General features: G+C 38.1%; 1 protein-coding gene across 1 annotated transcript in view; it reads right to left on the bottom strand.

Moving 5' to 3' along the window:
- LOC112151095 (myosin-6) overlaps positions 1-5221 on the bottom strand; it is a gene marked incomplete in the record, with an annotated part of 11277 nt that extends 6056 nt beyond the window's left edge. Inside the window, 18 exon segments of the mRNA XM_036217353.1 lie at positions 162-367; positions 446-522; positions 612-921; positions 1116-1286; positions 1364-1513; positions 2385-2503; positions 2591-2729; positions 2805-2908; positions 2984-3082; positions 3180-3243; positions 3489-3581; positions 3661-3766; positions 3857-3884; positions 3966-4122; positions 4197-4340; positions 4412-4623; positions 5002-5047; positions 5123-5221. Of these exon segments, the coding sequence (XP_036073246.1) occupies positions 162-367; positions 446-522; positions 612-921; positions 1116-1286; positions 1364-1513; positions 2385-2503; positions 2591-2729; positions 2805-2908; positions 2984-3082; positions 3180-3243; positions 3489-3581; positions 3661-3766; positions 3857-3884; positions 3966-4122; positions 4197-4340; positions 4412-4615 (2171 nt within the window).
- Positions 5222-13163: the final 7942 nt, after the last annotated feature.

Genomic DNA, 13163 nt, shown 5'->3' with positions numbered 1-13163 from the left:
CAAAGAGCCCAGAAGTTTCTCTGCAGCTTTTTTGTTGTCCATGAACTGACCGTCAGGGATGGAGCTGGGATTCAAGATGCGGTATCTGAAATGACAGCATCATTAGAATCAGTTCAAGAACAGTTCAAAGCAACTCTAAGCATTGCAATGTAATGTCTTGCCTTTGCTTGAAGTCTCCATACTGGATCCTGTTGGGGAATCCCTTCCTGCAGATCCTGATGCCTTCCAGCACCCCGTTACAGCGGAGCTGGTGCATGACCAGAGGGTTCTCCATCGCGCCAGGAGTCTTGGTCTCATTGGGGATGATGCACCGCACAAAATGAGGATGAGTAGATCTTAGATTTGTCATCAGTTTGTTGAGATTTTCCTGTGAACATATTAAATGATTGAAAATTAGCCAAGAAATTCAACCAAAGATCTGTGCCAATACTTATAGATGGCTCACCCTGTGCAGAGCAGACACTGTTTGAAAGGAAGAACCCTTCTTCTTCCCTCCTTTTCCTTTGCCTCCTGCATCCTGGGCTGTTGGGAGATTGTAATATTCAGGTTCTGTTTCTTGTTCATCAGCTGAAAGACAATTCTTTGGGTCAGAGGGTTTGCAGATGCTTTACCTGCGTCTGCTCCTGCATAGCCAACAAACAGCATGGACAACAGCTTCAGGGTGGACTTCTGATAGAGTCCAACCACTGTCTCATTCAGAGGATCTTTGTTCTTCTCAAGCCAGTTAGTGATGTTGTAATCAACAGTACCGGCATAGTGGACCAGGGAGAAATGAGCTTCTGCTTTCCCTTTGACAACCCTGGGTTTTTGGAAGTTGGGACTTTTACCCAGATGGTTGTCATAAAGTTTAGCTTTGAATGTCGCATCGCTGGCTTTTGGGAACATGCACTCCTCTTCGAGGATGGACATGATGCCCATGGGCTGCAGGAACAGGTGATGCATACAGTTGAAATGAAAAGTCAGAAAAGTTAGAGATAATATTTGTGCAAATTCATTCCTTGTAAAAGATTTATCACATTTATTGACATTAAAAAGCAGTTGTCCGTTAGTTTACTGCAAATATGAAAACCCTTTTCTTAAAAAGCCAACAACCTCCATGTCTGGAAGACACCGACCTTTTCAATAAGTTCAATGCAGGCAGCCAAGTCCATGCCAAAGTCAATGAACTCCCACACGATTCCCTCCTTCTTGTATTCCTCTTGTTCTAACACAAACATGTGGTGGTTGAAGAACTGCTGGAGCTTCTCATTAGTGTAGTTGATGCACAGCTGCTCAAAGGTGTTGAACTAGAAACCAAAAGCAAAGATGGAGTCAGACTTCAGAGTCTCAATAAGAAACGAATTCTCAGTAAAAGCGAACATACGTCAAAGATCTCAAATCCAGCGATGTCCAACACGCCGATGAAGTACTGGCGTGGTTGTTTGGTATCCAGGGATTGGTTGATTCTCACCACCATCCACAAGAACATCTTCTCGTACACTGACTTAGCCAGAGCACCAATAGAGTAGTATACCTAAAACGGCAGGGAAGCAAACCCATTCATTTTGCCTCACAAAACACAGATTTTTGTATGTTTTGGACTGACAGAATAACATAACTGGACTGAGTGAGTGTGACGGGACCCATAGAAAATGACATACTCTCAGTCGCAACTTTTTTTTGCGATATATTCTTCGCTATGCTGATGCCAGATTTTGTTAGTAAACAGTGATTGGTCCAAATCGGTCTAAGTCTACGTTTTCACGGCAACCACTCTAGCCAATCAGGAGCGAGCTGAAAGTAGGCTACATAAAATCTCAGTATTGTTATTGAGGTATCTGATTGGCCAGTTTATAACTTAAATTACTTGTAATACAGAAAAAAATAGTAAAATTAGGATTTGCACAAAAAAGGTAGCAGAGCAAGAATGGTAATTTTTGACAAATATAATGACAGTAATGCATTTAATTTCTCAATAGACGTGTTGACATTGTGTTTTGCACTAGACAAATTTGACAAGCTTTTATTTTGACACTGGGAAAATGATGTATTTTGTTTTGAAAGCAAATTATATTGATGGGGAAAATGGGAGCTTTGCCGCAAAAGTTGCAAAGAAAATGTGTATTTAAGGTGCAAAATTGTCATTTTGAGTTGATGGTGTTTTCATTTTCTTCTGTATTCCCTCAAGTTCTTATGTTGGTTTATGGTGGTATCAAAAAATTCACGGAATAAACCACCTTAGACCACCAGTAAAGTAAATAATTCAATGGACTGCTACAAAATAGTCTTTGGAATTTTGGTTTCTTGGTACCAGGAAACCCCTTCCCTCTTCACGTTCCTATTTGGAATGTGAGGGGAAATCGTCTTTTTCTTACCCAGTACTGGTAAATGTTTTGTCAGTTTACCTGCTGCACACTTTGACCTTTGGTCACCCACTCATTGCCTACTTTCACTCTGGGGTGGCACAGCCCCTTGATGAGGTCAGCCGAGTTCAGGCCCATGAGATATGCCGCTTTGTCGACATCTGTAATGAAATATTGTCTCTATTGAGGATTTTTTTTAAAACACAATTTCCTATTGGGCAGTTCATGCTGATGTGATGAGCTTTTACCCTCTGTGCCATCAGGCTCTGCTTGCTCCTCCCTTTGCTTCTGTTTGTACTTCATGTTTCCGTAATGCATGATGGCCCCAGTTAGCTTATAGATGCCGTTCTTCTCCTCTTGGGTGAACCCCAGAACGTCAAAAGCTTCCTAAAGGATCAGAATCTGAAGTGAATAGTGAATCTGGGTGTGTGGTATTCCTTCGCTTCAACCAGCTTTTCTCACATCAGTTGCCATAAGCTCTTCTGAATCATTGATGGAGGCAACGGTTGTCTCTCCTTGGGAGATGTAGGCATAGTCGTAGGGGTTGTTGGTGATCAGCAGCATTTCTGTTCAAGTAAAGATAAAAGGGTTTGAGTTGAGTTGTGTCTTAGCTGCATTTCAATGGTCTAACTCTCTCTCACCCAGCAGTTCTGGCTTCTGCTGGGACAGAATCTGGTAGAAGATGTGGTAATCCCTCTCAGCCTTCAGCTGATAGGTCACACGAGATTTCTCCAGCAGATCTGATCAAAAACATCAAAGAATTGGTTATGTTCTCAAACTGTTTATGCGTAAATGGTAGAAAAAGCATAACTGAGGGCAAGTAAGTGTTCAACTCACACGTCTCAATATCAGCAGAGGACAACTTCCCACTCACGCCAAAGTGGATTCGGATGAATTTACCCTGCAAACATAATACAGTTTGTCCAACATTGCCATCTTAAAAATCAAACATTTTTTATATTTTTGGTTGTTTGTCCAAGTTTTTGAATGACTACACCAAAAATTTGTCTGAAATGTTTTCAGATAATTTATATCTTAAAAATGAATCCCCTTAAGACCACCTCCATTTGTAATTGTCTCATTATAAATCAAGTAAATTTACTTCAAATAATCATATATCTTGAATAAAATGATAAGGAAACTCACAAATCTGGAAGAGTTGTCATTTCTGATGGTTTTGGCGTTCCCAAAAGCCTCCAGAGCAGGGTTAGCCTGGATGATTTGATCTTCCAGAGTACCCTGCACACATTAACAGTGTCTCCTTTAATGCCGTTTGTGGTTTTGAATATGCAGCAGGATTAAATCAAAGTGGACTTGCTTTTTTCTCCTGACTGGGATCCTTCTTGCCAGAAGCAGCTGCAATGCTGGCAAAGTACTGGATGACTCTCTTGGTGTTTACAGTCTTTCCTGCACCTGATTCTCCGCTGAGTAAGGAAACGGACATGAACACAAAGGAGATCTTTTAAGACATCAAAAATGGTTGTTATTGTACTACTAGATAGAGAAGGACTCACGTGATGAGGATTGACTGATTTTCTCGGTCTGTAGAGTTGAAGACAAAGATCTGTGTTAGCTTTCATGTTTTGGTTGCACCACAAACTGCTACATCCAGACTGAACCCACCAGACAGCATGTACTGGTAAGCATTGTCGGAGATGGAGTAGATGTGAGGAGGAGCTTCACTCCTCTTCTTCCCTCTGTAAGCGGCGACTACCATCTTGTCGTAGACTGGCAGCCACTTGTAGGGGTTGACAGTCACACAGAACAGCCCTGAATAGGTCTGGAGATGGAAACACACAGGCTGGTTTAATTTGAACCAGAGTAGCTTCTAGTAGATTACATGATAGTACTCACGTAGATCATCCATGCTGCATAACGCTCTTTGAGGTTGAACAGCACGGCAGGCTCATGGAGGAAGGTGAACATTGCCATGTCTTCGATTTTATCAAACTTTGGCGGGTTTTGGGGGTGAACATCAGCCTCTTTAACAGTGACCGTCTGAGAAGATTTACCACAAGGATTACCTTCCAAAATACTTCTAACTTGAGAGCGGAAGGGCTCACACTTACCTTTCCCTCCTCGGTGTCGACGGTGACTTTGTCACCATCTCTGCTGGTGATGATGGCTTTGACGTACTCCACCTCGGGGTCGGGTACGAAGCAAGCCCTCTTCATGTCAAAGGGCCGGGTCTGGGCCTCCAGGCGCTCCCTCTCTGATTTCCTCAGGAAGGGAGCCGCGGACCCAAACTCCGCCATGATGGATTCGCCTGACATCCTGAAAGCTGCGGAGCAAAATGTGGCAATTAAATGTAGTAAATGTTCATTTTAAAATGTATTTTCTACTATTTATGTCAATTGTGTTTATGAAAGCATCTCATATATAAAGAACAATTTTGATTCTAAAGGATAAAGGATTAACATTGACTTTTTAGTACTTTTCCTGGAAATAGTATGCATTTTTGGCCTTTAAATAACAACAAAAATAATAATATAGATTATTATGGTGAAAAAAATACTTAAAAATTAGACAATAATAGGAACATAAAGGGCCAGATAATTAGATGTAAGGTGGATTATTTATAGTTTTTTAATGCAGAAGTGTTTAAAATGTTTGGATCAAACATTGTCCATATGGAAAGAGAACAATCATTCATCTGTACCTGTTTCCTCTCCCCTCCTCTATGACAGATTCTCTTCAGTAAGTTTCTATGAAGACAAAAATATGATGTTTGTATCTGGTCAGTGATGGGGTTTGTAGTCATAGAGTGTATGGATGCTTACCTGTGTGTACGCCTGTCCTGACCTTCATTGGCGCTCTTCCTGAACTCCCCTTTTTATACATCCCGGAGGCAGAGCTTGGCACATCCAGCTGCCCTACATGGACAGAGCCAGAACACAAAGAAGGTGACATCTGTATTTGGAAACAAAGGTGTGAACAAGTGTGACTGTCCTGCAGCTCTATGGCGTTTTGATGTTGAAGTTTTTTAGTTGTTTGGGCTTCAAAATCTATTTTTGTGATACAATTTCAAGGATTTTTGGTATTTGATGGAAATTATTTAAATCTAAGTTCATAAATGTCAAAAATGCGTCTTTTTGTTAGGTATTATTGTGCATACTGTGGTAAAATTATCAACTTTAAAAGCTTTTTCTTAATTTCTTAGTCATTAGATGGTCATAACAATGATAGACTCAGTCTGCATGACTCCTAACTGCCATTGTCCTTCTCCATTGTTCTGTATGACAAAGATAACCTCGTGAATTTCTAACTTGGATTGTCTCTCCGCCTCGTTCCTTGCATCCCAGCAGACCTCAGCTGACCGTCCTTCATCTGCAACAAAAGATCAAGTGCGACAGCTGCCTCCTTTCAAAGGTCTCAGCGCCCTTTCTGTAAATAAACAGATTTAGTGCAGACAGAGCACTTGCCGCCCGTCCCCATTTAAATTTCGTAACGACAGCAGGGTCACCGTTCTTAACAAGTGTCATATTAACAAGGGGAGATCCTTAAGCCACCTGTTTATTGGGTGCACAACCTGAAGACCTACTCAAGAAGCGTGTAAGGCTCTGCTAAGATTAACAGCCTAACACTTTCAGCTTGACCCTTATGTCGCCGCTCTCGAAGGGGGGCTGTCTGCACCCGGCATGCCGCTCCTCAGCACATCAAGGCCATGCCGGAGGCTCTCATTCCCAGCTGTCTTCTGCTCGTCTGTGGATGTCAAGTTGAGGCTTCTTGTTTGGAGCTTTGGGAGTTAAACCTGAGCTGCACGGAAAAAATAAATAAAAAAAAAATAAAAAAACCAGTGCAACGAATGACGTGATGTAAATAAATACCCTAATCAGGTTTAAAATAATAAATGTAGAGATACATACAGTATGTCATTTATTATATATTATATTATATTATATTATATTATATTATATTATATTATATTATATTATATTATATTATATTATATTATATTATATTATATTGTATTGTATTGTATTGTATTGTATTGTATTGTATTGTATTGTATTGTATTGTATTGTATTGTATTATATTATATTATATTATGTATTATATTATGATAGTTAAAGTCCCCCTTTGATGAAAATCATGTTTTCAAGGGATTTCAAGCTCAACCTCAAAAGCCCCGCCCCCTCAGAGGAGATTTTGGAAACAGACGCTTCAGATCATCACGGAAAAGTTATTTTTTAAGACATTTAAGTTGAGTGATTTTGGTTAAAAACTTAATAATCATAATTAAAACACTACTGGGAATTTAATTTTAGGTTAAAAAAATAGTCACGGGGGACTTTAAGTCGAATTGAAAGTGTTTAGAAGATTTTGAAGGAGAGCTATCATGTTTTTTAAGGCATGTGTCTTTTTGTAAGTAATGATCATGTTTTCTGTGTCTTTGAGATTTTGAATCGACAAATAACTTTGTCTTAATTTGCCATATTTCCACTGGATGTCTGTCTGTCTAGATGAGAGGAAGTCACCCTTGATTTTCATCAAGCAGGTTTAGATCTGAAAAAAATCAGATTAAACTTTTTTTTTGTATTGCTTGTTTTGCTGTGATTATCTATACTTCTTGGTAAAAAATGCTTTCAGGATTCACAGGATGATAATGTTAAAAAAATGTGTTTTTTGTGTAATTTCATACAATATTACAATTGGAGAAAAAGTGACAGAAATCCTCTAATTTGATTGTGTTTATTGTTTCCTTGCGCTCTGACCTCAGAGAGTGTTTAGATAAAGTAGCCAGTCATAGAGAAACACATCAGAGCTAAGAATGACTCTTTGACTCATTGTGTTTATTGGGTTTACTCTGTCTCGCAGTAACTATTTTAATAACCTGTTAGCTTTGCTTCAGCATCTGAACAATCTGGTTTTTGACACCATTTGCATATTTTGTGCAAACTGTGTGAGAATGGCCTTGAACTCTGCTCTCGTAAACTTGTCGTGCACATTGATAAAACTGTAAAAAACTCAGCTTGCACTAATAGAACTTGTTATTTTTAGTCAAAAGTATAGTTTTCAGTCTCAGTAGTTCTACCTGAAACTTCAGGCCCCTCATTATCCTCAGACTTTTTGACTGCTACACATAGTTCTCTTGCATGTGTGTTGTAAGAAACAGCCATATCGTCCTCCAGGAAGCCTTTTTTGTCAGAATATTTCACATTAAAAGCACAAAGCTGCTACATTCCTGTACTGCTGAATGCACTGATCTTTGAGCATTGTATTGAATCTTTACTAAGAACAAGAGTACCAAAATTTAAGACAATGGCCATTGGGTAGTTTCAATGTTTGATGTAATTTTTCATGATGCAAAAATGTTTAAAGCTCTTTAAAATCCCCAGTCAGTTCTATGTTGTGTCATCCCTATTACTCTGTCCCTTTAAACAATAGTCGACTTGATGACACTGAGACTAAGTTTGTGAATTTGTGTCAGAAGATTGTATAAAGCCACATTTCAAAGAATGAAACAGAAAAATTACGTCTGCTTGGATCTCATAGCCTTAAAATATAATATTATATACACACTTTAAATAAGCATTGAAAAGTTTAAACATTAAATGTTCTTAAATACGAACATTTTCATTGTTTTTTGCCAGGTGAACTTGTAAAGCTCAGTTTACCTCTATTTTAGTTTCTGGTACACTGCATCTCACTGTTTTAGACATCTCTAGACTTTGTCTCCATGACAACACAGACGGAGGCTGACTGGTACTGAAATGTTCTCGGAGTGATTGGAACTTAAGTCTGAGGCCAAATCTAAAAAAAATTGTATTAAATATCATTGGATCTCTTAAATATATCAATGTATAAATGCTCATGTCTTTAGGTCTTATTCCTTAGCTGTTTGTATGACAATAAAAGCCCATCAACCAAACGTGCAACAGATTTTTTTCAATCTTTTTGTATTTCTCTCATTGAAATCAGCATGTAACTTTTTAAAAAATATATATTTATTTGGTCAAACACGCTCAATATAGTATAGTATACATATTAAATCCTGAACATTAATTGCATCACTAAAGATGACACTTTATTAAAAAAAATAACTGCAGAAAAAATAAAAAATTCAACAAACATTGGCTTAAAAAAGAGTCTAAATGCTCCAAAAATTGTTATTTTTTACATAAGTTGTAAAAAACAAAAAAGTGTTTAAAAAAAGAATTTGTGATAAGTTAAAAAAATGTTGGTCCAGTAATCTATTTACAAAACGTGACGTTATGAACATATATTTAGACATTTAGACTAGATATTTAGACTTCTTCTAAGACGTCACATGTTGGCATCAGATGGATGTTATGTCCAGACCAGCGTCCACTGTTCTTCTTCAGTTCTGGGTGTCTGCCAAAATTCCTGAGCATGCCATGAAAACGGAGGATCGGAGGTGTTTACGGCTCGATCTTGTGTTCTTAAGCTCCGAGACGAGCCACGTGACTTCAATAATGCCCCTTTAAATGTCACCGGCTCGCCGCCTGCAAAGGTCAAGTCCAACTTGATTTACAGCACTCCCACGACGTCCCATTTTCTCTTATTTATTCTGTTATTTATTGGGAATCCGGTTGAAATTGAATAAATCCCCCATTACTGAGAGTCGGACCTTAATTTACAGTCTTGTTTTCTTGGTTTTCACATCCATTTCTCTAGAGTACGACCATCTCTGCAGCTGTTGTCGGATCACAGCGGTATATACCGCGGCCTCACACTGTAACTTCACACTGCACATCTTGTTGGCCCGGCATTGTTTCCTTCCATTTACCCTTGAGGACAAAGATAAACCTGTGAAATTCTTTTTGGATTCCTTCTGCTGAGCTTAAGTGAACAAAGGCTCCCTGCTGCGTCACAGTAGCTGTGGACCCTTAAACGGATTAGTGTCTTTGGTTTAAACAAACCTGGCTTCATCTTTGATCATTAAATCCATTATAAAACAGTTATTAAGGAAGGGAGGGACTTAAGGTAAGCACAAAGAAAATATATCTTTATGTAATCTTTTTAAAATTAATTAAAAACACCTCAGAAATATCCTTAAATTGTAGCTTCATTTAAAAATAATAATAAAAAAAACATAAATAATTATTGTTATCTTTCTAATTGTTAAATGTAACCAAGTTATTTGATTAAAAATGTGCAAACATTAAAAAACTGTCAAACATTGAGCTCCCTAAGGATGATTAAGTGAAGGATCTTGTCCCTGAAGACCTTTGCACTGAATAACAGGTTCTTGCAGCTCTTATAAACTCCTCTCCGTCAGTCCAAACCTTCCTCATATTTTTCCCTCACTTCCATATTGTGGTCTCAGCTGTCCTGCTCCCATCATAAAACAAAAAAGGCTCACTTTTGACAGATTCATGATGACTGAGTGCAGTGAGCAACTTCCTTCCATCAGCTTCCACTGACAGCTGCTTGGACTTAAAGAAAGATAGTGGAGAATGTGGTAAAAAAAAGTGGAGGAAATTCAGTCCAGAGTGTGCATTCATACAGTTTAGATGAAGGAGCTATTAGCAGTGGTTGACTAACTCAGCAGATCCAGTGTACTGGAGAAAGTATGATGACCTTCTTGCCCTGCGTTCCTTCTAACTTCACACCTTATGTTTAGTAACCGTTGTTGTACCTCCAGGGTGGAACATACCTCCGTCTGTGTGGAGGATCTCATTCTCAGCTGTCATCACGCGCTCTTTTGTCTTGAAAGACGGAGCAGATCAGCTGGTCTGAGCTGCGACGTCCAGCTGATGCAGCTCAGCCTGCCATGTTGGATCATTAGGAAGAGGAAAATTGTGTATTTTCAGTATGTTCTTGCAGCATTTTTCTGACATAAATAGAGAAAATGAAGCTTAAATGTCTGTTTCCTTCAAATTATTGTGTCATTGGAAAAAGGTTGTAGCTCTGCTCCATTCTGATGCCTCAAATTGAAAAAAAAAATTAATTAACTTGATGTTTACTATGAATACGTTTTTGTTTTAAATTAGTTGGATAAATAAATGAGAACCTGCTTTTTTAATCAATTAATTAGTTGACATTAATTGGTTCACAAGTGTTTACATTATACCCTTTTTAAAGTAGAGGTTGTGTTAGTGGGCTGCACGGTGGCGCAAGTGGTTAGCGCTCTCGCCTCACAGCGAGAAGGCCCTGGTTCAAATCCCGGCTGGGACCTTTCTGTGTGGAGTTTGCATGTTCTCCCCGTGCATGCGTGGGTTCTCACCGGGGACTCCGGCTTCCTCCCACCGTCCAAAAACATGCTTCATAGGTTGATTGGTGACTCTAAATTGCCCCTAGGTATGAATGTGAGAGTGAATGGGTGTGTGATTGAGGCCCTGCGACAGACTGGCGACCTGTCCAGGGTGTACCCCGCCTTCCCCCTTCAGTAGCCGGGATAGGCTCCGGCACCCCCGCGACCCCGAAAGGGACAAAGCGGTCAAGAAGATGGATGGATGGATGGGTTGTGTTAGTTGTGTTGGTGCCATCCTGTGGCTCTTTTTAGGAACAAAGTGCATTTGTACTTTTTATTTTAAGCTTAATCAAAGTAAAGTGTATTTTTTCCATCTAATGGAGGCCTCAGATTAAGAATTTTTAATAAACTTCAGAAATCCTATAAATCAGTGTTGCCTATTCATGATAATAAAAGAAATTCTTATCAACAAAATGTGTTTAAATTGAGATTTTTTGTTGTTTTCATTAACTAAATGTGTCTTTAGTTATTTGTGTGTTTGTGGATCCTTTTGCTAAGTGGTTTGCCTGTCACTTTTGTCCCCACAGAATAAATCAAATCTGCAGACGAGACTGAAAGTGATCCCGGAGGTGAAACCATCTGCTGAGTAACCTTTGAGCAGGTTAAGATAGCTGTCAGGCCTCTGCTGCCTGAAGACTGTTCTCACTCCAAGGTGCTAATTGTGATTCATGTTAGAGGATTCCTCTGCAGGGGTCTCCTCGTACTTGAGAAGCTCCTTAAATGTCGGGTATTCACACCTCGGGCTGGGCTCACACCACGCTGATGGTCAGCTGTCCGCTCTGCCGCGGCGCCTCCGCATGTCGAGGAGGGATAATTGCAGGATAATGAGCCGTGGTGTTCGGATGAACACAAAATCAATTACAAGTTTCTGGACTGTGAAAAAGGGGCCCTCAGGAGTAAGTCAAATATTTTTGCCTCATTAGTAGATTTTATTTAAGTGAGCAAAAAAAAAAAAAAAAATACCAATGAGGTAAGAAACATACCAAACATCCCATGTTGTGAAAATTTTACAAACATATTTTCTTAAACAATGATTATTTTGCTATTGAAAAACTATTTTTTGATTAATTTGGTTCATTTCAAGCTTTAATTGTAGACGATACAAGAAAAATAAATCACCCAGATTTATCAAACTCATGAAAATTAAATGCATTATTTGACGACAAAAACACTCTTAAGTCGCATTAGATTCATTAATGTCATTAATTAAAGTCAATTAGAGCTTGATTTATTGCTTAAAAAGGAGCGAGAAGAAGCAAACTTACAGTTGCAAGATAAACCATGTGAACCCTTTGAAAATACCTAAATTTCTGTATGAAACTGACACATGATGTGTGTTTTTTAACTCAAATCTCCACAATGGAGAAAAACAGTTTATTTAAATCACACCAACTTATGTCTTCATGTTTTTATTGAACGTATGTCCAGTTTATGCATAAAACCAAGTAATTCCCCATACTTTCTCACCCCTGCTGAGTTATTTCATTTCATATTTTTTATAGTTTTCATAATCTGATCAGATCAAGTGCAGATTTGATCCTTCTTGTGAGATTATTTTATGTGAGACAGAAGATAAGGCATTTTATTCTTGAAACAGTGATATTTTTGCTTGCTTGAGATTCAGATTTTGCTGTGTAAAACCATGAAAATGGAAAAAAGTGCTGAATTTTTAAGTTTTTATGGATAATTTTTTTCATCCTCAAGACCTTTTTGTGATGAACTCTGTCAAGTGTATGGTCACTTTTCAAACTGCTGCTCTCAAAAGCATGAAAATGGAGAAATGTCACATCAGAATAACATTATTTTTCTTATAGAAATAAAAAAAAAATTCTGTGAAATTAAGAAATTATGTTCTTTTCTTTTCTTTTTTCTCATTTTAAAATGATGTATAAGTCCAGGTCAGGGGTGAGTAGAGCAGCTCCTTTATTTATTACAGCTTTATGAATAAATGTGAATAAATATTAGTTTTGTAGTTTTGGTCCATTTGTTTTAGTTATTTAAAGTTAGTGATTTATGTTCAGATTTTTACCATGTCAAATATCTAAGCAAAATAATGATAGCATAGGGGTTTATCATTAGAAAAACTTAAAGCACATATTCTGATCTTCTGCACCACAACAGTGTCTAAATACTGTTCAGAGGCTAATTAAACAAATTAATTTACATATTTATATTAGATTTTTTTAAAAAGTAGAAAATTGACGAAGGTACATTTGTAATTCAGTTAAAGCAGAACAATCTCTTTGACAAATGATAGGTTTTATTTTGAAAGGAGCCTCTGTCTCAAAAGCAGATGAAGTAAAAATGGCTATTTTTAGAAAAACATTCAATTATTGTAAATATTTAAATGCTACATTTCATAAATGAAGGGCTGCAAAAACATGAATAAAGTGAATTTAAGGTTCTCACTGGGTTCTGGTCACTTGGAAACTGGACCAAATGGTTCTTTGAGGGTTAAAAGTTGAGTGCTTCAGGTAACAGAAGACACAGAATGGAGACTTTTTTCACCAAAGATAAAACTACTAAAGATAAAACCAAAACAGACTAGTAAAGGTGGAGCCATGGTTAGGGAAAAGAATAAAAATAAAATAAAACAAAACCAG

The sequence above is a fragment of the Oryzias melastigma genome, linkage group LG20 (assembly GCF_002922805.2).
Source record: "Oryzias melastigma strain HK-1 linkage group LG20, ASM292280v2, whole genome shotgun sequence".
Lineage (NCBI taxonomy): Eukaryota > Metazoa > Chordata > Actinopteri > Beloniformes > Adrianichthyidae > Oryzias > Oryzias melastigma.
This window is presented reverse-complemented; position numbering and strand designations above follow the sequence as displayed.